Source organism: Thalassophryne amazonica, chromosome 1 (assembly GCF_902500255.1).
Source record: "Thalassophryne amazonica chromosome 1, fThaAma1.1, whole genome shotgun sequence".
NCBI lineage: Eukaryota > Metazoa > Chordata > Actinopteri > Batrachoidiformes > Batrachoididae > Thalassophryne > Thalassophryne amazonica.
This window is the reverse complement of record NC_047103.1, coordinates 51,356,860-51,378,501: the sequence shown is the minus strand read 5'-3', so window position 1 is coordinate 51,378,501 and position 21,642 is coordinate 51,356,860. Positions and strand designations below refer to the sequence as shown.

General features: G+C 41.0%; 1 protein-coding gene across 1 annotated transcript in view; it reads right to left on the bottom strand.

Moving 5' to 3' along the window:
• The window catches only part of prex2 (phosphatidylinositol-3,4,5-trisphosphate-dependent Rac exchange factor 2), a 432,315-nt gene that overhangs the window by 301,716 nt on the left and 108,957 nt on the right, over positions 1-21,642 (bottom strand). The window contains exons 7-9 of the mRNA XM_034169827.1: positions 21,280-21,413; positions 18,531-18,634; positions 7,044-7,193 (exon numbers count right to left, since the gene is read on the bottom strand). Coding sequence (XP_034025718.1) covers positions 7,044-7,193; positions 18,531-18,634; positions 21,280-21,413 — 388 coding nt within the window. The remainder of the gene's footprint in view (positions 1-7,043; positions 7,194-18,530; positions 18,635-21,279; positions 21,414-21,642) is intronic.

Below are 21,642 nucleotides of genomic sequence, written 5' to 3'. Positions count from 1 at the left end.
GTCTCTCCTGACAGCAGGTGAAATGTTTTGCGGTTCCCCATTTCGTTTTTAGTTCGCGGATTGTCTTCCGGTTTCTGCATCTTTCACCCAACATTGTGTTATGTGTGAAGGGACCCTGAGTGTGTTTTGTATTTGTAATTTCTTTTGCACATTTCACCTTTTCTTTGGCGTTAACCCAAATTGATATCACAATTGACATGTTTGTTTGATAAGATTACTAACCACAAGAGCCATAATCATTTTCATATTTCTGGCTTCCCTCATCCTAACTGACCTGATTTTAAAGCTAGAACCCCAAACAGATCCATTAATGCTTGAGCTTAGACGTTACATTAAAAAAAAAGATATTGCTTCACATCCCAATTTAGTTATGGAGAAAAGTTAATTTAAGTAAATCAATTAAACTTAGTAAATAAAACTTAGGACCAGAGAAATACTGATTTAAACATTTTAGTTGTTAAAATTATTATTAGTATTACACTCAACAAAAATATAAACGCAACACTTTTGGTTTTGCTCCCATTTTGTATAAGATGAACTCAAAGATCTAAAACTTTTTCCACATACACAATATCACCATTTCCCTCAAATATTGTTCACAAACCAGTCTAAATCTGTGATAGTGAGCACTTCTCCTTTGCTGAGATAATCCATCCCACCTCACAGGTGTGCCATATCAAGATGCTAATTAGACACCATGATTAGTGCACAGGTGTGCCTTAGACCGTCCACAATAAAAGGCCACTCTGAAAGGTGCATGCTCGTCGTCCTCATAGGGGTCTCGACCTGACTCCAGTTCGTCATCATAACCGACTTGAGTGGGCAAATGCTCACATTCGCTAGCGTTTGGCACGTTGGAGAGGTGTTCTCTTCACGGATGAATCCCGGTTCACACTGTTCAGGGCAGATGGCAGACAGCGTGTGTGGCGTCGTGTGGGTGAGCGGTTTTCTGATGTCAATGTTGTGGATCGAGTGGCCCATGGTGGCGGTGGGGTTATGGTATGGGCAGGCATCTGTTATGGACGAAGAACACAGGTGCATTTTATTGATGGCATTTTGAATGCACAGAGATACCGTGACGAGATTCTGAGGCCCATTGTTGTGCCAATCCAAGAACATCACCTCCTGTTGCAGCAGGATAATGCATGGCCCCATGTTGCAAGGATCTGTACACAATTCTTGGAAGCTGAAAATGTCCCAGTTCTTGCATGGCCGACATACTCACTGGACATGTCACCCATTGAGCATGTTTGGGATGCTCTGGACCGGCGTATATGGCAACGTATATCAGTTCCTGACAATATCCAGCAACTTCGCACAGCCATTGAAGAGGAGTGGACCCACATTCCACAGGCCACAATTGACAACCTGATCAACTCTATGCGAAGGAGATGTGTTGCACTGCATGAGGCAAATGGTGGTCAAACTGGTATCCCCTCCCCTCCCCAATAAAACAAAACTGCACCTTTCAGAGTGGCCTTTTATTGTGGACAGTCTAAGGCACACCTGTGCACTAATCATGGTGTCTAATCAGCATCATGATATGGCACACCTGTGAGGTGGGATGGATTATCTCAGCAAAGGAGAAGTGCTCACTATCACAGATTTAGACTGGTTTGTGAACAATATTTGAGGGAAATGGTGATATTGTGTATGTGGAAAAAGTTTTAGATCTTTGAGTTCATCTCATACAAAATGGGAGCAAAACTAAAAGTGTTGCGTTTATATTTTTGTTGAGTGTATTATCATTATAAATAGGAGTATGAAAAATATCTTCAAAAGTGGACCTTTGAACAGGGGCGATTCTAGACAGTTGTGGAGGGGAGGTGCCCTCCACAACACTCCCTTTCCATCTAAATTCACCCCTGGATTGCAGTCTGAGCAGGAACAATCAAGGATTTGTGTATTTATGTGGAAAGTGCGACCTGTTTGAGGGGTAGCAAGGTTTTATGCCCTCCTCAGGAAGAGATTTTAGAGATATTTTTGTGGGAAAGAAGCATTAGTGTTTGTTGTTATGCATTGCAGTTCTGCAGCTGTGTTAATTATATATTTTTTGGCCCAGATTATTGAGTTCCCTCGCAATACTTTTGCGTTCCCTCGCAATATTATTGCATTCCCTCGCAATACCTTTTGCGTTCCCTCGCAATAACGTTTTAATCCATATTTCTAGATGGGCGACACACAGGTTTGTTGAATCATTTGGATGGATTGCACATCATGGATAACCAGAACTTGATTAACTTTTACTTTAACCTGGGGCTCACATACAATAATATACAGGAGGCTTTGTCTGTGAGACACAATGTGATTATGTGCGTGAAGACTCTGAAGCGTATTTTAAAGAAAAACGGTCTGTTTCAGCAGGGATATTATGCACTAGAAGATGCCGTGTGCTTTATTCAGGGGGAACCTGAGCTTAAGTAGCCAAGGGACGGGAAAAAGAAAACATAAAAATTCATAAGGCACATTAACAGGTGTTGCTACTTACTATCACTGTTGTATAAATAAACTATATTTCATACAGAGTCTTACAGCTGTGCAAGTTGTAGCAACTAACTCCCTCATCTCACGGGATCCCATTCTCTTGTGAATCCTGTTGCTGTCTGCTGTGTGTGTGTGTGTGTGTGTGTGTGTGTGTGTGTGTGTGTGTGTGTGTGTGTGTGTGTGTGTGTGTGTGTGCGCGCGCGAGCGCATATGCGTTCAGTCTCCCCGCATCTGACTCCACTCACTGTGCTCTGATAGGCATGAGCTTTAATATGATATTAGGTTATTGCGAGGGAACGCAAAAGGTATTGCGAGAGAACGCAATAATATTGTGATGGAGTGCAAAAGTACTGCGAGGGAATGCAATAATCTGGGCCAAAAAAATTAACCACCATGTCCCTGGGCCGGCTCCATACAGAAACACTCAGAGCAGACTATGAAAAGTTTAAAAACATGTTTGTAAAACTCTGCTCTTTGCTTGTTGTGTTATGGAGTCCTCAAACACGCCCTCAAAGATGTTCTTCAAGGTCACGGTATCGCTGACCGAACAGTCCCCCTAAAAATCAGTCCCCCCTCGTTTCTGCTTCAAACTGCACACCAGTCATCTATCTCAGCGACAGTTATCTGAAGCTTTTGTACAACAATCATTTACGCAAAAATTCAGCATTATATTGTCATAAAAGGCAGTGGAAGCGATCAGAGTGCCGTGACTAAACAAGCTGCCAGCTGGTGCGTTCACTGCGCGTCGGACATTTCAAAGCGTCACGGAATTTTGCCTCGTTTCTGCTTAAAACTGACTTTAGAATGATTTAAGAGGGTTTCTGTGTAGGCTTTCAGTTGTCCAGGTGGTTTCCATAGTAGAGAAGCTTGAATCTTCGACTGGACTAGGTTGCTTGACATGAGGACGTTTCGCTTCAAATCGCAGAAGCTTCCTCAGCTAAAATTCTTGCTCTGGTAGTCTGACTTCTGTTTTGACTCTTGTAGAGAAAAAATAAACCAGAAGCCAACAAAAGCTGGAGTTTTTAACCTAACCAGATCCCTCCTACCGAGAGGCCGACTGCTATAGGCTAGTGACTAAACAATAGCTCTAATTAACACCTATTGTGCTCTAGTTAGCACTCTCCTAATGATGCGATGGAAGCCTCCCCTGATGGCTCCCTTGACGACTCTCCTGAAGATGTGAATGACTCATTACCATGAACAAAAGACTGAAACTGCTTTGACCTGAGTACCCCATTGTAAACAGGGGACAAAGCGTGTCTGAGACCCACCCCCCGGTTAAGGCTGGGTTTCAACTGTTTTACAAAGAATGCTTCCTTGACACCTCTCTCAAACCATTTCTTCTCTCTGACTAAGATTTTAACTTCCTTGTCCTCAAACGTGTGGTTAGTGTCTTTCAGGTGGAGATGAACTGCAGACTGAGGTCCACTGGCAACCTCTCTGCAGTGCTGGTATAGCCTCTTGTTTAAAGGTTGCTTAGTCTCACCTATGTAGTGTTCATTACAGTTTTCCAGACATCTGATATAATACACTACATTGCTCTGTTTGTAACTAGGGATCCTGTCCTTAGGGTGAACTAATTTCTGTCTCAAGGTGTTAACCGGTTTAAAGTAAACGGATTTTGTGCTGTCTGAAGATCCTCTGTAGTTTTCCCCCTACTCCTGCTAAATAAGGGAGAGACACTCCTCTTCTTCTTGTCTCCGTCTCCTGTCTATCTGGTCTCTTTGTTTTCTGGTACTTCTGCACTTTGTCCAGGGACCATCGTGGGTACCCACATACTGTGAGGGCTTTCCGTACAAGTTGTTGTTCTTTAGCCCTTCCCTCTGCAGTTGTGGGCACCTGTAGGGCTCTGTGTTGAAGAGTCCTGATCACCCCAAGCTTGTGTTCAAGGGGGTGGTTTGAGCCAAAGAGCAGATATTGGTCAGTGTGAGTGGGTTTTCTGTAAACCTCTGTCTGGAGCTGCTTGTTCTCTCCAATCGTAACATCACAGTCCAAGAAGGCTAAATGGTTGTTTCTGGCATCCTCACGTGTGAACTTGATATTGGAATCCACCAAATTGATGTGTTCTGTAAAGTCCTCGACCTCCTGTTGCTTGATTTTAACCCATGTGTCATCGACATATCTGAACCAGTGACTGGGAGAGATGCCTGTGAACGACGTCAAGGCTGTCTTCTCCACTTGCTCCATGTAAAGATTGGCCACAATGGGGGATACCGGAGACCCCATCGCACAACCATGGATCTGCCTGTAGTAATTCCCCCTAAACAGCAAACGTCCTCACGTCAAGCAACCTAGTCCAGTCGAAGATTCAAGCTTCTCTACGATTTAAGAGGGTTTACCTTCATCAGCTGATGGTTAGTAATCCCATTAATCCATGTGACTGCTTCGGGTGAAAAGACTCCGTCTCAGATGCGCTGCTGTGGTCTGAAATGACGCATGCGCAGATGCAAAAGGTGGACCGATTTTTAGGGGCGGACCTGCGCCGCCGGCCAGCCTTAAAACCTTAGCGGTGACTGATCGCATTGGTGCTTGTGCCCCTGGTGGTTAGTGGATCTCCCACAGCAGAAGTGTAGCAAAAGTCACGTGTAAAAACACATCCAATCGAGTGGCCTAATTTTCACAGACACACGGTTACACACACACAAATTTTTGTACACATTTCTGGATCTGGTTACACATTTGTGGTTCGAAATACACATTTGCAAATACTTTTGTGACAATAATGGCCCCATATTGTGTCATCACCGTGCTGAGACACAAACACACAGCAGACTGACCCCCTTGCCCTCCTCCTCCCTCTGGCGGAACGCACACAGGACACAGAAGAACAAATGCAGGGACTCACAGCAAGCAGAAAAAACAATAAAACAAAAACAGAACAAACAAACAAACAAAAAAAAAAAGATGTTATTCTAAAAATCTACTTTTGAATGTTCTGAATGTGGGGATGCGGTAGATATATCCTGGGGATGCGGTAAATTTTAGATTTTGCATCCAGCTTTGATTTGGCACCCTAACTGATGGAAACCCGTTTTAACAATGGAGTACTTTAATCCCTGGAAGTACTGTATAACCTTTCACGTGCTGCTCAGTGTAGTGAGAATATGAACATGAGCAACATCCATAAGAGACCAATGCACAACCTTGAAATTACTTCATGTAGCATAAAAAGAGAAGCAATATTTTTGAGGAATAAAGAATGCAAATATTGTACAGTGTGAAAATAACTTTACTAAACATGAAAAGCAAAAAAAAAAAAAATGTGTTGATTATTCACTCTACAACTCAAACTACAGGAGACTGCTACCCAATTTGATATCGATTTCCACTGGGGGGAAAAAAATTCAGAAAGAAAGCACAAGGAAGAAAAATACTCAGAACTGCAATCACTTAAATAAATAAATAAATAAATTCAAGTCATACCAAAAATTTTGTTTGGCACCATTATATTATTCCACATGATTCAAAACAGATTCACGACCTTATTTTGCCAATATGACCAAAATTTGCCCTTTCTGAAATTTTGAATTTTGGGAAAAAAAAAAAAAAAAACTGACAACATGCCATGACACAAAAACTTGGATTCCAAGCATGCCATTTGAGAGCCAAAGAATACGACTACGTTACATATGCCAGTCATACAATTATGGAGCCAAATAAACAAGTTAGACCTTCAATTGTAACTACTAATTCTTCCTTTGGCTGCTCCCGTTAGGGGTTACCACAGCAGCTCAATCATTTCCATCTCATCCTGTCCTCTGTGTCTTCCTCTGTCACAGCAACCACTTGCATGTGCTCCCTCAGCACATCCATAAACCTCCTCTTTGGCCTCCCTCTTCTCCTCCTGCCTGTTGGCTCCATCCTCAGCATCCTTCTCCCTATATACCTGGGTCCCTCCTCTGTACATGTCCAAACCATCTCAATTGCAACTGTGACTTTAAAAGTGGGAAAAAGGCATAAAGTCAAAACAGAAACACAAAAGCAGCAGGCACAACTAATAAATCCAGGCCACCAGAGACCTTGTTGGGCAGAATTCCTCAAACATTTCGACATATTGCACATAAAGGTTTTGCTGGATATCTCCTAGACAGAAGAAAGACAACTCAGACAGGTCTGCTGTGTCACTTCTCAATACTAATGACACTTTACAGTTAAAGTTTTACTTGGTTTGCCAAAATGACATTTTTTCAAAACTTTAAAATATTTTTTCCAAGTTGTAAGTCAAAAATCTGAGTTCCCAGTTACCATCAAATGCAGCATGAACTTCAAGACCTGGACACTTTTCCTCTTTCATGTCATCTGCAAAATCTCACTGAGCGAATTCAGAGTATTTGTGATGGAATCTCCCCAAAGTAAATACTTTATCAGCAACAAAATTAGCTGTAATGAGCTTTCTTTATAATCTGATTTTTTTTTATTCTTGTGTAATGGCTTTATAATAACAAATGCATCATATATATTCTTTTAGTTCCTTCAAGACAGAAAGTTCACCCCAAGTGGCTGTCTCGAAACTAACCAGACCTACGTCCTGACATGAATACACCAAAGCACCTCCTTACTTTTCCTCCTCTCCCTCTCTTTCATGATGGCCTCCAGCCAGTCCTGCTTCTCCTCCGGGGTCTTGGCCATGCACACAAACCACTTGTTCTTGGCTGTGTTGTGGATCTTCCAGCCGTTGTTCACTATGTTCCCGCTGCTATGGTAGTCAGCTGCAGTGCAGAAGAGGAGAGCACACAGACAGTCGTGACTTTTATAACGTCCTCTCTTCAAATGGGGAGGAACAGCAGAAATCCACACTTTTGACTCATTTAGGCTCACAGCTTTTTTCCATGTTTGAAGGGGAGGCCCATCAATCAGCGGTTGAGCTGGTCATAACATAGCTGTTGGGAAGTGGAGCTCACAGTAAACCAGTGTTAGCTCATAAAACACAGCATTAACACAAGACACAAATCCAATCATTTGGATCAGAGAAAACAACAAATTAACATTTGTGATCGCAACATTATTCCATTTTGGAAAAAGCTGCAAGTGCATTACATGGTATGACATGTTGTAATTCCATAAAGGGAGGCAAAGTTGACCTGCAGAGCCCTTGTTTTTCCCACAGCAGTCACAAGTAAGAAGGTTAATGGTCATCTCTGCCTGTGTGCCCTTGTTAACGTTACATCCACTTTAGGGTCTGTCCTTCAAGGAATTACATTCCTTGCTATTACACTCCATGACAAGGAAGAAGAGAAATGGCACTGACAAGGTGGAAGTTATGTCCACAATAATGACGGCTATCATCCTAGTAAACTCTGTGTCGTCTAATTTTTAAATTCATTTCCTTCAGGTCAAACAATGTGTGCGAGCATCCAGCATAGCCATGTGTCACAGAATCCACCGCACTAAGGAATCAGCCCGAGTTCTGATTTGTATCCACCCAGACAGACCACAATTACCTTCAAGCAACTTATTAATGGCTAGTAGCAGCGCTAACTTATTATTACAACCTACTTACTACAATTCTTTACAATCAAGCTCATGGTAATAGCTATCAAATTTGCTAGTCAAAATAGATTATCTGATTTTATAAAATTCCATCTTATGAATAAGTAATGCGTTACAAAAATAAAGTCAGTTGTAATGCACTACAGAATTGTACATCTACATTAGTGCTACAGTGAATGATTATTTTGGTAGTTTTTTTTAGTTATTCAATTAATCAAATTGATTCTTGGATTGTACTTTGGTTAATTTACCAGAAAATCATAACTATAAATTCTACCAATAACTTCGGCCTTGCATCCCAATATTTTGCCATAAAAATTATTTATTGGACAAATTTTGGCAAGCCAATGTATAAAGGATATAAAGTGCTAAAAAATAAAAACAAAGCAAAGTCGAGTTGAAAGGTATGCAAAAACATTCATTATTTGTTTTACATAACAGCTAAAACAGAACCTTGCCGTTTGATATTTTATTCATTTAGAAACAACAGAAAAAGGACTTACATTTTGGTGTTTCACTGCTGCTTAACAGTCCAACACGAACTTTAAATAGGAGTCCAACATTGCGACTATGTAGTCCTTGATGCTGTGCACTGACTCGTGTACTTCCAAAAAAAAAAAGAAAAAAAAAAAAGACACTGTGTAGTTCCTCAGTCAAGCGAAAAATCACATCAGCTTTTCATCCTAACAGCTTTTCATGCCTCCAGACAGCTTACAGTGGAGTGGATTAGTTTTTTGTGTGCGTTAGAAGAATTAGCACCATCAATTAGCTCCTTCAAATCCTCATCTGTCACCAAAACAAACTCCACATGTTTACCTAAACGCCGCCCCACCACTGCAATGCTACAAAACGTATGGAACCAAATTGCACGCTAAATGCAACGCAACACAAATGGGACAAATAATCCATGTCAAGTGACATACAAAGCACCAAACAAATGACAAGGAACCACTCAGCCATTATATAAAATAGATTGTTTAGCTGCTTTGAGAGCAACTAACATTAACATACACCTGCTTCCTCGTTAGTTCATTAGTTAGATTTATGAAATAACGTTACCTTGCAGTTGTACCATTAAGCCTCGGTCCCACCGAATAATCCATGAATAATGAGCTATGCATGAGTGTGTAGTGATTATTCAAAGAATGACCCACATTTTCATCTATCACATATCCACTACTAAGGCACCTCTAGGTGCCTCTCTGTACCACGTAGCAGCCTCTAGTGAGCCATGACCGACCTGTCATTAGAGCCTCGAATGGCTTGTATCAGCCACGTAGAGCCACATATGAGCCACACAGTGCTGTGTAGCGCGACATCGGTGCACAAACACACGTTTGGTCCTACCATCTGACCCTCCCACACCCATCTCACACTTGTATCCTCATGGAGCAGGAAAGAGAAGAAAAAAGCATCCAGATGAAACAGCCTTCTATGATTCCAGAAGCAATTAGAGGTGCATCCAAGGTTTGGCAGAAAATGATTATAATCTGCTACAAAATAATTATTTTATATACAGCATCTGGAATGCAGAGCAGGTGGAATTGTGTGCGCAAGAGGGCAGCCGCTCAGGTCCTGCCTAGCTGCCAGGCGTTGGGATAATGGGCTTTTAGTAGCCTTGTAAGGACCAAGCACAGGCCTCAAAAATCCTCGTTAGTCATCATAGTAACTCGTAGACGAACTGCCCCACACTGTAGTTGCTAAATTTTGAACATCTTGAAATTAGCACCGCTCAGAGATGAGCTTCGTTAACTGAAGATAATGTCTCTAAGAGCCACTCAGAGGCACCATTCTCCCACGATCGTTGAATAAACCCTCTTGCAGCAAAAAAAAAAAAAAAACATTCTGCGTGGCTCATTATTCATCCTTCATTATATGGTGGGACCAGGGCTTTACAGGAGTACAAGTACAAGAAATATGTCCTGCAGGCCCCGAGGCCCATCGGACCAGTGCTTATCCCAGGATATAAATTTGAAGGCGTTGAGAATCTATGACTCCCCCTGGTTGGACACCAGTCCATCGCAAGTTACTTCCCCAGCCATTTACAGCGGGGTGGACTGGGACAATGCACCACCAGTCACAGCTTTACGGTGGACAGAAACAGATTTTCGCACAAGAAAAGAGATAAAATCTAGGCTGGCACCTTCCAGCAAACTGCAGTTGAATTTTCATCTCTTATTTTTCACAAAATGCTTTTCCGTTCTCGCTCCCCATGAAGATGTATAAATAGTCATGAATGTCATGTCATATTCACAAAAACCTGTAACTCATTCAGGCATGGTCTTGATGTCATGATGGCTTCTCTCACTAGTCATGCAAGATCAGTTCTTGAGAATGGCCTACCTTTCGTTTTTATTTTTTTTATTTTTTTTTTCTCTTTTAGCACTGTTGTCGTGCGTTATCTGTGCTGCTCCACAGCGTGTTTAGTTGATTTTTATTTTATTTTAGCACCGTTGTCGTGCGTTCGCTGTTGTCGTGCGTTGCCTGTGCTGCTTCATGGCCTGTTTGGTGCCTTAACTAAAGCACTCCTTCTGCTGAATCACCTTTAAATTATTTACACATTATTCACTTTGTGTGTTTTTATGAATCCGCTAGGTTGCGTAGCTACTAGCTCTTAGCCGATTTAGCATGGCGGCTTCTCCTGTCTCTCCCGTACTTTTCTGCTCTGGGTGTGAAATGTTTAGTTATTCCTCGGCCTCCTTTAGCAGTAACAGTACTTGTAATAAGTGCAGCTTATTCGTAGCTTTGGAGGCCAGGCTGGGCGAATTGGAGACTCGGCTCCGCACCGTGGAAAATTCTACAGCTAGCCAGGCCCCTGTAGTCGGTGCGGACCAAGGTAGCTTAGCTGCCGCTAGTTCCCCCCTGGCAGATCCCGGGCAGTCGGGAAAGCAGGCTGACTGGGTGACTGTGAGGAGGAAGCGTAGCCCTAAACAGAAGCCCCGTGTACACCGTCAACCCGTTCACATCTCTAACCGTTTTTCCCCACTCGACGATACACTCGCCGAGGATCAAACTCTGGTTATTGGCGACTCTGTTTTTAGAAATGTGAAGTTAGCGACACCAGCAACCATTGTCAATTGTCTTCCGGGGGCCAGAGCAGGCGACATCGAAGGACATTTGAAATTGCTGGCTAAGGCTATGCGTAAATTTGGCAAGATTGTAATTCACGTGGCAGTAATGACACTCGGTTACGCCAATCGGAGGTCACTAAAATTAACATTAAATCGGTGTGTAACTTTGCAAAAACAATGTCGGACTCTGTTGTTTTCTCTGGGCCCCTCCCCAATCAGACCGGGAGTGACATGTTTAGCCGCATGTTCTCCTTGAATTGCTGGCTGTCTGAGTGGTGTCCAAAAAATGAGGTGGGCTTCATTGATAATTGGCAAAGCTTCTGGGGAAAACCTGGTCTTGTTAGGAGAGACGGCATCCATCCCACTTTAGATGGAGCAGCTCTCATTTCTAGAAATCTGGCCAATTTTCTTGGATCCTCCAAACTGTGACTGTCCAGCGTTGGGACCAGGAGGCAGAGCTGTGGTCTTATACACCTCTCTGCAGCTTCTCTTCCCCTGCCATCCCCTCGTTGCCCCATCCCCGTAGAGACGGTGCCTGCTCCCAGACCACCAATAACCAGCAAAAATCTATTTAAGCATAAAAATTCAAAAAGAAAAAATAATATAGCACCTTCAATTGCACCACAGACTAAAACAGTTAAATGTGGTCTATTAAACATTAGGTCTCTCTCTTCTAAGTCCCTGTTGGTAAATGATATAATAATTGATCAACGTATTGATTTATTCTGCCTAACAGAAACCTGGTTACAGCAGGATGAATATGTTAGTTTAAATGAGTCAACACCCCCGAGTCACACTAACTGTCAGAATGCTCGTAGCACGGGCCGTGGCGGAGGATTAGCAGCAATCTTCCATTCCAGCTTATTAATTAATCAAAAACCTAGACAGAGCTTTAATTCATTTGAAAGCTTGACTCTTAGTCTTGTCCATCCAAATTGGAAGTCCCAAAAACCAGTTTTATTTGTTATTATCTATCGTCCACCTGGTCGTTACTGTGAGTTTCTCTGTGAATTTTCAGACCTTTTGTCTGACTTAGTGCTTAGCTCAGATAAGATAATTATAGTGGGCGATTTTAATATCCACACAGATGCTGAGAATGACAGCCTCAACACTGCATTTAATCTATTATTAGACTCTATCGGCTTTGCTCAAAAAGTAAATGAGTCCACCCACCACTTTAATCATATCTTAGATCTTGTTCTGACTTATGGTATGGAAATAGAAGACTTAACAGTATTCCCTGAAAACTCCCTTCTGTCTGATCATTTTTTAATAACATTTACATTTACCCTGATGGACTACCCTGCAGTGGGGAATAAGTTTCATTACACTAGAAGTCTTTCAGAAAGCGCTGTAACTAGGTTTAAGGATATGATTCCTTCGTTATGTTCTCTAATGTCATATACCAACACAGAGCAGAGTAGCTACCTAAACTCTGTAAGGGAGTTAGAGTATCTCGTCAATAGTTTTACATCCTCTTTGAAGACAACATTGGATGCTGTAGCTCCTCTGAAAAAGAGAGCTTTAAATCAGAAGTGTCTGACTCCGTGGTATAACTCACAAACTCGTAGCTTAAAGCAGATAACCCGTAAGTTGGAGAGGAAATGGCGTCTCACTAATTTAGAAGATCTTCACTTAGCCTGGAAAAAGAGTTTGTTGCTCTATAAAAAAGCCCTCCGTAAAGCTAGGACATCTTTCTACTCATCACTAATTGAAGAAAATAACAATAACCTCAGGTTTCTTTTCAGCACTGTAGCTAGGCTGACAAAGAGTCAGAGCTCTATTGAGCTGAGTATTCCATTAACTTTAACTAGTAATGACTTCATGACTTTCTTTGCTAACAAAATTTTGACTATTAGAGAAAAAATTACTCATAACCATCCCAAAGATGTATCGTTATCTTTGGCTGCTTTCAGTGATGCCGGTATTTGGTTAGACTCTTTCTCTCCGGTTGTTCTGTCTGAGTTATTTTCATTGGTTGCTTCGTCCAAACCATCGGCATGTTTATTGGACCCCATTCCTGCCAGGCTGCTCAAGGAAGTCCTACCATTATTTAATGCTTCAATCTTAAATATGATCAATCTATCTTTGTTAGTTGGTTATGTACCACAGGCCTTTAAGGTGGCAGTAATTAAACCATTACTTAAAAAGCCATCACTTGACCCAGCTATCTTAGCTAATTATAGGCCAATTTCCAACGTTCCTTTTCTCTCAAAGATTCTTGAGAGGGTAGTTGTAAAACAGCTAACTGATCACCTGCAGAGGAATGGTCTATTTGAAGAGTTTCAGTCAGGTTTTAGAATTCATCATAGTACAGAAACAGCATTAGTGAAGGTTACAAATGATCTTCTTATGGCTTCGGACAGTGGACTTATCTCTGTGGTTGTTCTGTTGGACCTCAGTGCTGCTTTTGATACTGTTGACCATAAAATTTTATTACAGAGATTAGAGCATGTCATAGGTATTAAAGGCACTGCGCTGCGGTGGTTTGAATCATATTTGTCTAATAGATTACAGTTTGTTCATGTAAATGGGGAATCTTCTTCACAGACTAAAGTTAATTATGGAGTTCCACAAGGTTCTGTGCTAGGACCAATTTTATTCACTTTATACATGCTTCCCTTAGGCAGTATTATTAGACGGTATTGCTTAAATTTTCATTGTTACGCAGATGATACCCAGCTTTATCTATCCATGAAGCCAGAGGATACACACCAATTAGCTAAACTGCAGGATTGTCTTACAGACATAAAGACATGGATGACCTCTAATTTCCTGCTTTTAAACTCAGATAAAACTGAAGTTATTGTACTTGGCCCCACAAATCTTAGAAACATGGTGTCTAACCAGATCGTTACTCTGGATGGCATTTCCCTGATCTCTAGTAATACTGTGAGAAATCTTGGAGTCATTTTTGATCAGGATATGTCATTCAAAGCGCATATTAAACAAATATGTAGGACTGCCTTTTTGCATTTACGCAATATCTCTAAAATCAGAAAGGTCTTGTCTCAGAGTGATGCTGAAAAACTAATTCATGCATTTATTTCCTCTAGGCTGGACTATTGTAATTCATTATTATCAGGTTGTCCTAAAAGTTCCCTAAAAAGCCTTCAGTTGGTTCAGAATGCTGCAGCTAGAGTACTGACGGGGACTAGCAGGAGAGAGCATATCTCACCCGTGTTGGCCTCTCTTCATTGGCTTCCTGTTAATTCTAGAATAGAATTTAAAATTCTTCTTCTTACTTATAAGGTTTTGAATAATCAGGTCCCATCTTATCTTAGGGACCTCGTAGTACCATATTACCCCATTAGAGCGCTTCGTTCTCAGACTGCGGGCTTACTTGTAGTTCCTAGGGTTTGTAAGAGTAGAATGGGAGGCAGAGCCTTCAGCTTTCAGGCTCCTCTCCTGTGGAACCAGCTCCCAATTCAGATCAGGGAGACAGATACCCTCTCTACTTTTAAGATTAGGCTTAAAACTTTCCTTTTCGCTAAGGCTTATAGTTAGGGCTGGATCGGGTGACCCTGGACCATCCCTTGGTTATGCTGCTTTAGACGTAGATTGCTGGGGGGTTCCCATGATGCACTGTTTCTTTCTCTTTTTGCTCCGTATGCATCACTCTGCATTTAATCATCAGTGATCGATCTCTGCCCCCCTTCACGGCATGTCTTTTTCCTGGTTTTTTCCCTCAGCCCCAACCAGTCTCAGCAGAAGACTGCCCCTCCCTGAGCCTGGTTCTGCTGGAGGTTTCTTCCTGTTAAAAGGGAGTTTTTCCTTCCCACTGTTGACAAGTGCTTGCTCATAGGGGGTCGTTTTGACCGTTGGGGTTTTTCATAATTATTGTATGGCCTTGCCTTGCAATATGGAGCGCCTTGGGGCAACTGTTTGTTGTGATTTGGCGCTATATAAGAAAAAAGTTGATTGATTGATACCTTATCTTACAGTATCACGTTCTTTGTAGTTCTTAAAACTGAATGTAAAAGTGATTATTTATTGTTATACTAATGTTTTGGCTTTGAGAATTATTTATTTAATAATTTAAATAAATCATTTATTTTATAATTTAATTTATGTCATGTATGCCACTCTATTTTTGTTTTTTTAAATTTGACATCAGAAAAAAAATCATGCACAAACGTTTAATGGAGCACAAACGTTTCACAGCACTGTACGTACAGAAGAACTATCCAACAGCATTATTTAATACAGACTCCTCAGGTAACTCCCTCAGAAATAACTGCTGCTTATGATTCACAAACACTCAAATATAGATGTTAAGAATTTCAAAAATCTCCAGAAAATGGATCTGAACTCTTGACCACCGAGTATAGTACACACACTGTCATTATTTCCATCCTTCAGGAAAATCTGAAATGCATAACCGCACTGATTTTTTTTTCAGGGTGTAACAAAAACCAAACCATGACAATCATCAATTATAATCACTTCTAAAAGCATCTACAGTGTGGCATTCTTTATAAAGCATGACTTGTGGGTGTTTTTCAACCTCAAGCAGCAAGTGTGCGCCTGGGAAAAACTTGTGGTTCTGTCCATACGTAGGAATTCAAGCTAAAATACTCCTGTCACCCTGAATTTCAGATTGAGATCTCCTGCCTGTGGTGCAGAACACCCACGAGTTACCTCACCACTGCCCGCCTTATGTGTTTATTCTCCCTCTCCCTCGTCAGACCCAAATCCATCCATCTCTGACTAGAAACGCCCAGAGTCACTGCCCATCCAAGCCTGCTGAAGAGGAAACGATGGATTCAATAAATATAAATAATAATCAGCGGCAACATGAGGTAAAGTGACACAAGCGCTCAAGTTCACCAAGCAATAGCAGCATGTGGTTTTGTCTTTTTTTCGGTTGAGGGGTGTTGGACAGAAGATGCTGTACCGTAAAATGGTACACTTTCATTGTGATTATAGGCCTTGTGGAAGCCAATGGCATCTATTTTGTGTGGGAGGTCCTGGTTGGTTCGTGAGTGCTGTGTTGGGGGTTCCCACCATCCAGCATGTCCTGTCCGGCCACAGATAATTTTAGTACAGCTATTTATTTATTTATTTATTTATTTATTTTTCTGAGGAAAGAAGTGGAATTAAGTTTAATGCTCCTGGTTGGTGCACACCCAAGTGTGCACATGCATGAGCAAGCTGGACGTGTCCTGTCCGGCCACAGATAAGCTGCAGAACCAGATTCATTGAACTTACCGCTATTTATTTTATTTTACTTTTTCCAGAGGAAATAAGTGGGAAATTAAGTTTAATGCTCTTGGTTGGTGCACACCCAGGGTGCACACGCATGAGTAAGCTGGACGTGTCCTGTCCGGCCACAGAGGGGCCAGGCCATCTAATGGAATTTAGTTTTATATGTGGCCAGCCTATACACACGCATCAGGTGCTGGATGTGCCCTGTCTGGGCACAAGGGAAGCCAGGCCATCTAATGGAACTCAGTTTTATGTGTGGCCCAGCTGTGAACGTACAGTCCAGCTGTGCATGCATGCTGGACACATGTTGTCCACACATTTAGAGTGCAAATTTGGTTCCATACGTTTGGAGCCATTGCACTCTGCACACACACCTACACACAACACACGCGTCTACGCACACACAAAACAAATCCACTGCACTGTAAACTGTCTGGAGGTTGTTAGCAGGACATTAGAATGAAAAGCTGGACTAATTTCTGATGTGATTTTTTTCGCTGCACTGAGGAAGTACACAGTCTTTTTTGGGGGGGAGGGGTAGTACATGAGCAAACAAGCGCCACCCCAGTTGTGTGAGCGCGTGCACCACTTGCACGCGGGACAACAACACAAGCGAGATGACAATTTGATTGAGCTAACTGACAGTGCTAGTTCTTGTAACATACACACACAAAATCTACTCCGCTGTAAGCCATCTGGATGCATGAAGAGCTGTTCAGATGAAAAGCCGAAAAGCTAACGTGATTTTTGGCCGGACTGAGGAACTACACAAAGTCTTTTTTTTAATGGAAGTACGAAGTCAGTGCACAGCATCACCAGACTACACGTCACAATTTGGACTCCTATTTAAAGTTCGTGTTGGACTTTAGTCCAACGCAGTGGAACACCAAAATGTAAGTCCCTTTTCTGTTGTTTATAAATTAATAAAATATCAGATGACAAGGATCTATTTTAGCCGTTATATAAAACAAATAATGAATGTTTTTACATTCTTTCAATAGAATGAATATTTAATTCGGTGAAAGCTGGAACAAACCATTCAACGAGGCGAAAAATCCCAAATTCGAGCTGATAATACAGAAAAAAGGGTGAGACTGAGGGTATGCACATGAACTAGTCATACCTGGAAGCCAGCAGTATACTGGCATGCTGGATGGTAAACAAAACAACAGCTGTGTTCGCTCTTCCATGAACTGTGTTGTCAGCTCTCACAAGGTGGACAACCAATGGGACAGTCCACATTGTGAGAACAAGAATCAAACAGTTTTGAACAAAAATGTCATGAAGCAAATGGTTTTAGACTGTTTCCAGCCTGTCGGAGCTCCATGAGGCTGTTTAATTAACATTGTAATCCAATTACATTTGTTCAGCAAATATGATTGGTTAATCGTGTGAGATTTCAGAACATAAAATATCGCCTTGACGGTGGCAAAATATTCGACCCTGACCACGATGCTACACAGATGTCAATAATGGTGCTGTCAGCTGAGAGTGAGAGAAACGGGAGGAATGTCAATGTTGCCGAAATGTGTGGATTTAACTGGATTAATTGATGGATTTACTGTGGATTTAACTCAATGCAGCTAACGCAAATTACTTTAGTATCAAAAGTACTGTATTTGATATGTATTTTACCTGCATGTCTCACTAAGCAGGAGGCACAACATAATCTAGCCTGTGCCTTTTTAATCATGTGATGCTTTAGAACGAATGGGTGATTAGAAAAGTAGAAACAGCATTTAGTCAATGCATTTGTGCATTCTTCTGTGCATGTGTTATCTGCAAATTCTGTGCATGTGTTATCTGTGAAGGTTGAATAACAACTGATCGTCTCTGCACAAAGCCACCAAAAAAAGACTATGAATATTATTTTTTCAAAGTAGTAGAGCGCTGGTCATAGTGGATGTTGTTGGTCTTTGACACACTATTTATAATGTTTAAGAATAAAGTAATGTAGCTTGAACTTAACTGACTTTGAAACCAAGTCTGGTTTTGAAAAATTTATTGTTAACATCAGAAATTCAAAAATGAAAAATAACAGTGATTGACATATATATTTTTTAATTTCTTCTTATTCAGGTGGTAACTGCACAGCACATGCACGCACCTGAAGTCAATAATATACTAAATATTGTAATCATTCATTATTTGCAGCAGGTGTGGAGGCTCAATGTGTGGGCCTGTTGGCCCATACATTGCTGGAAAAGGTCCATTGTTGTGAGTGGGCCTTTGGCTCATTGGTAATTTTACTTAGGAACATCCCAGAGGATCACTCACCTGTTCCATCATCCACATTTTCCACTTCCATCACCTCAGTGCTGATTCTCCCTCTGAACAGGTAGCGAGGACCCTCGGTGGACATCTTACTGTTTTTCAAACGCCTTCAATCAAGACAAAAGATCAAATGAAATGACAAATCAAACATAGGTTTTTAAGGTTGCCATCAGCTGCATAATTAGTTTGATAATGTCATGTGACACTTATTGTACTCATGTTTTGTCACCAGCCATGCAACCTTTAACCTTTTTTAAATTACTAGATAGACCTGCTTTAAAATACTACCTGCAAACACTCTGCACATGAAAGCAAATCAAAGCAGGTTTGACTACAGGGGGAGGAATAAAATGTGCCGGTGAATGCATAAAATGGGCAGGCAGCCCTGTCAGGAAATGCATCAGTAACACAGTGTGAGCAGCTAAATAAACACACAGAACCAACACACAGAACCATCTATTCAGCGACTGTGCTGCAAAAAAGAGCTACAATGCCCGAAGACCTGGCAAGAGGTTCCTGGCTTTATTTTAAATGTTAACAATAAATGTCACGTTATTTACAAGCTTATAGCTGAAAAGCAAGTTGAAAATAATCCTTCAGAAGAGGAGGAGTTTGTGTGCGAATACCCAGACGCCGACATTAATAGATCATCACATGCCCACAATCCCCAGGTTTGAATAATATCTATTAAATTGTTCCTTCTGTTGTAAAACTTTATTTTCCCCCAAAATGCACCCATTCCTTTGAAAACATGTGCAGAACAGCAATTAAGTATTTATTATACCAATACTGTGAATATTCTGTACAAGTGCAGTACTGTATAAAATTCATAGGCACCTTTCTTGTGCCTTAAACTTACAAAAAAAAAGATGAAAAGCTGCTACTCATATAATATTCAAATGTTTGGATGCAGTGGAATGAATCTAAATTAAAGTGCAAACTGAAAAGTAGTTCTTCATGATTCCTTCCATCACTATATTATATGAAGACCATAGCTGTGGCCAAGTGGTTAATGCGCTTGGTTTCAGTGCAGAAGGATCCGGGTTCGAATCCCACCCCTGCCACATTTCTCCATGTAATGTGGAGTTGTGTCAGGAAGGGCATCCGGTGTAAAACCTGTGCCAATTCAACATGCAGATCCACCTTGGAATTGCTGTGGCGACCCCAAGTGCAAACAAGGGAGCAGCCGAAGGGACTTACTATCATTCAAGAAGCTCAATTTTAAAATCTATAAAGTCTTTTCTAAAATAGTAAACAAGCTTTAGTTACTTCAAAGCTCTCAAACTACTTTTTCTTTTACTCAAGAATAGTAAACTATTTTAAATTGTGAAAAAATAAGGAACATGTGTGTCCAAAGTTTCTACTGGAATAAAAAATGTTCTGTGCAATAATGTGCAAAACATTTAGGCATACTTAATGCACTTTAACCTCATAAAATTTAACAAAAAAGTATGAAACGTGTAATACTTCAAAACAAATATAAAGAAGTAAAATCTGTGAGCACTTTTAAAAAAGAGATTACTGGGCAGCACACCCCCAAAGATTTTTGCACAGTACTGCATAGAGAGTGAAATTATAACATTTACAGCTATTTGCATTTTGCATACAATGTTGCTGTTGGCTGCTCCTGTTTTGTTTGGAGTCGCCACACTGGATACAGCCAGATCCGCACTGGTATTTGGCAAAAGGTTTACGCTGGATGCCCTTCCTGACGCAACTCCAGTTTTACTATAACTACTCAAATATGAGATGGCTCTAATAATAAGATGCTGATCACCTCCACCACCTTGTATATATTTTGGAAATGCTTTAATTTGAAAATAATATGAATGAAAGCACATCTGGGGGGGAGGGGGACAAAATCTAGATATGATGAATCAGTAGTCGAACAATCAACAGTAATGCAATGAACCGTGCAAATTTACCTGCCTTGGCTCCTTAAATGATGTCAGTCATTCAATTCTCCACAGGTAGAACTTTCTGTGCATGTTTTCTGAACTACCACTGGGTTCTTGGACCCAGGAATTGTTATGTAACATTCATGAACTGTTCTGAGAAATATCAAGGCAGAAGTAAAAGTGCACGATGTGGTGTGATTCTGCTGCTCTCTCTATTAAGATAAAATCTCTTCTGATGTAGTTTGTGTAGCAAAAATATCTTAGCTCCATTGTTTGAATAAAATTGTGGGGGATAATATAGTACAGTACTGGGGCTGTTTTGTACCTGCAACAGCAGGCAATGAAGGTGTTCACTGTGATGTGGGAACAGGAGTGCAATTGTTCTTTGGAAAATCATGAAATGAACTGAAAATCATCTGGATCATGAAAACTAGTTGTGATTTACTGTGTTATTTGTTCATGTTTAATGCTGGTTCTTTTGGTGATCTTGTTAAAGTTGCATAGATAAGCTGTTGTGGTGTTAAAATGCAGACAAGCAACATTAAGAACCATGAATGTATATTATATCTCACAGCAAGACTTCCACATCTTGTTGGCTGTTAAGTGTGGTTGAGAATAAAAAGTGGTGCAACAGGGGCATATTTTTTTCAGGGGTATTTCTCTCCACCTTCTGTTGTGTGTACATATACATATGACATGTAAAACACGAGTGTGTGGATATATTTCCAGGGGGAAAAACCCTGTCTTATATTCAGGCCAATATGGTATTCTATAATCATATTACGATATATGGTCTAACAAGAACTTAAATGGGTTTCCTACTTGTGGGCTTTATCGTCAGAATGTGCAGACACCTGTTTTTCTTCTTGCAGTACACCAGCAACTTGTCAAACAGGAAGAAAATCCTCTCCTGTATGTTTCCAGCTGAAATCTTCAGCAGGACACCCTGCATAAGCATCTCTGTGCATTTATCGGTGATGTTGGAGCCCTAGAAGTGAACATATGGACAAAAAGTCAAGCAGGCTATAAATCTGTAAGGAGAAGCCTGGAGCTCAGTTAGGTAAGGTATCAAATATTTTCATGCTCACAGTCCCAAGGTGAATGCTTCACCTTACAGATGAAGTCTCTAAACTACAAATGTTTTGTTTCTATAGCATGAAAATGTTGACACATCTTGTCTGAAGAGGAGGTGGGGTTACGAAACCCAGCCTTTCCTG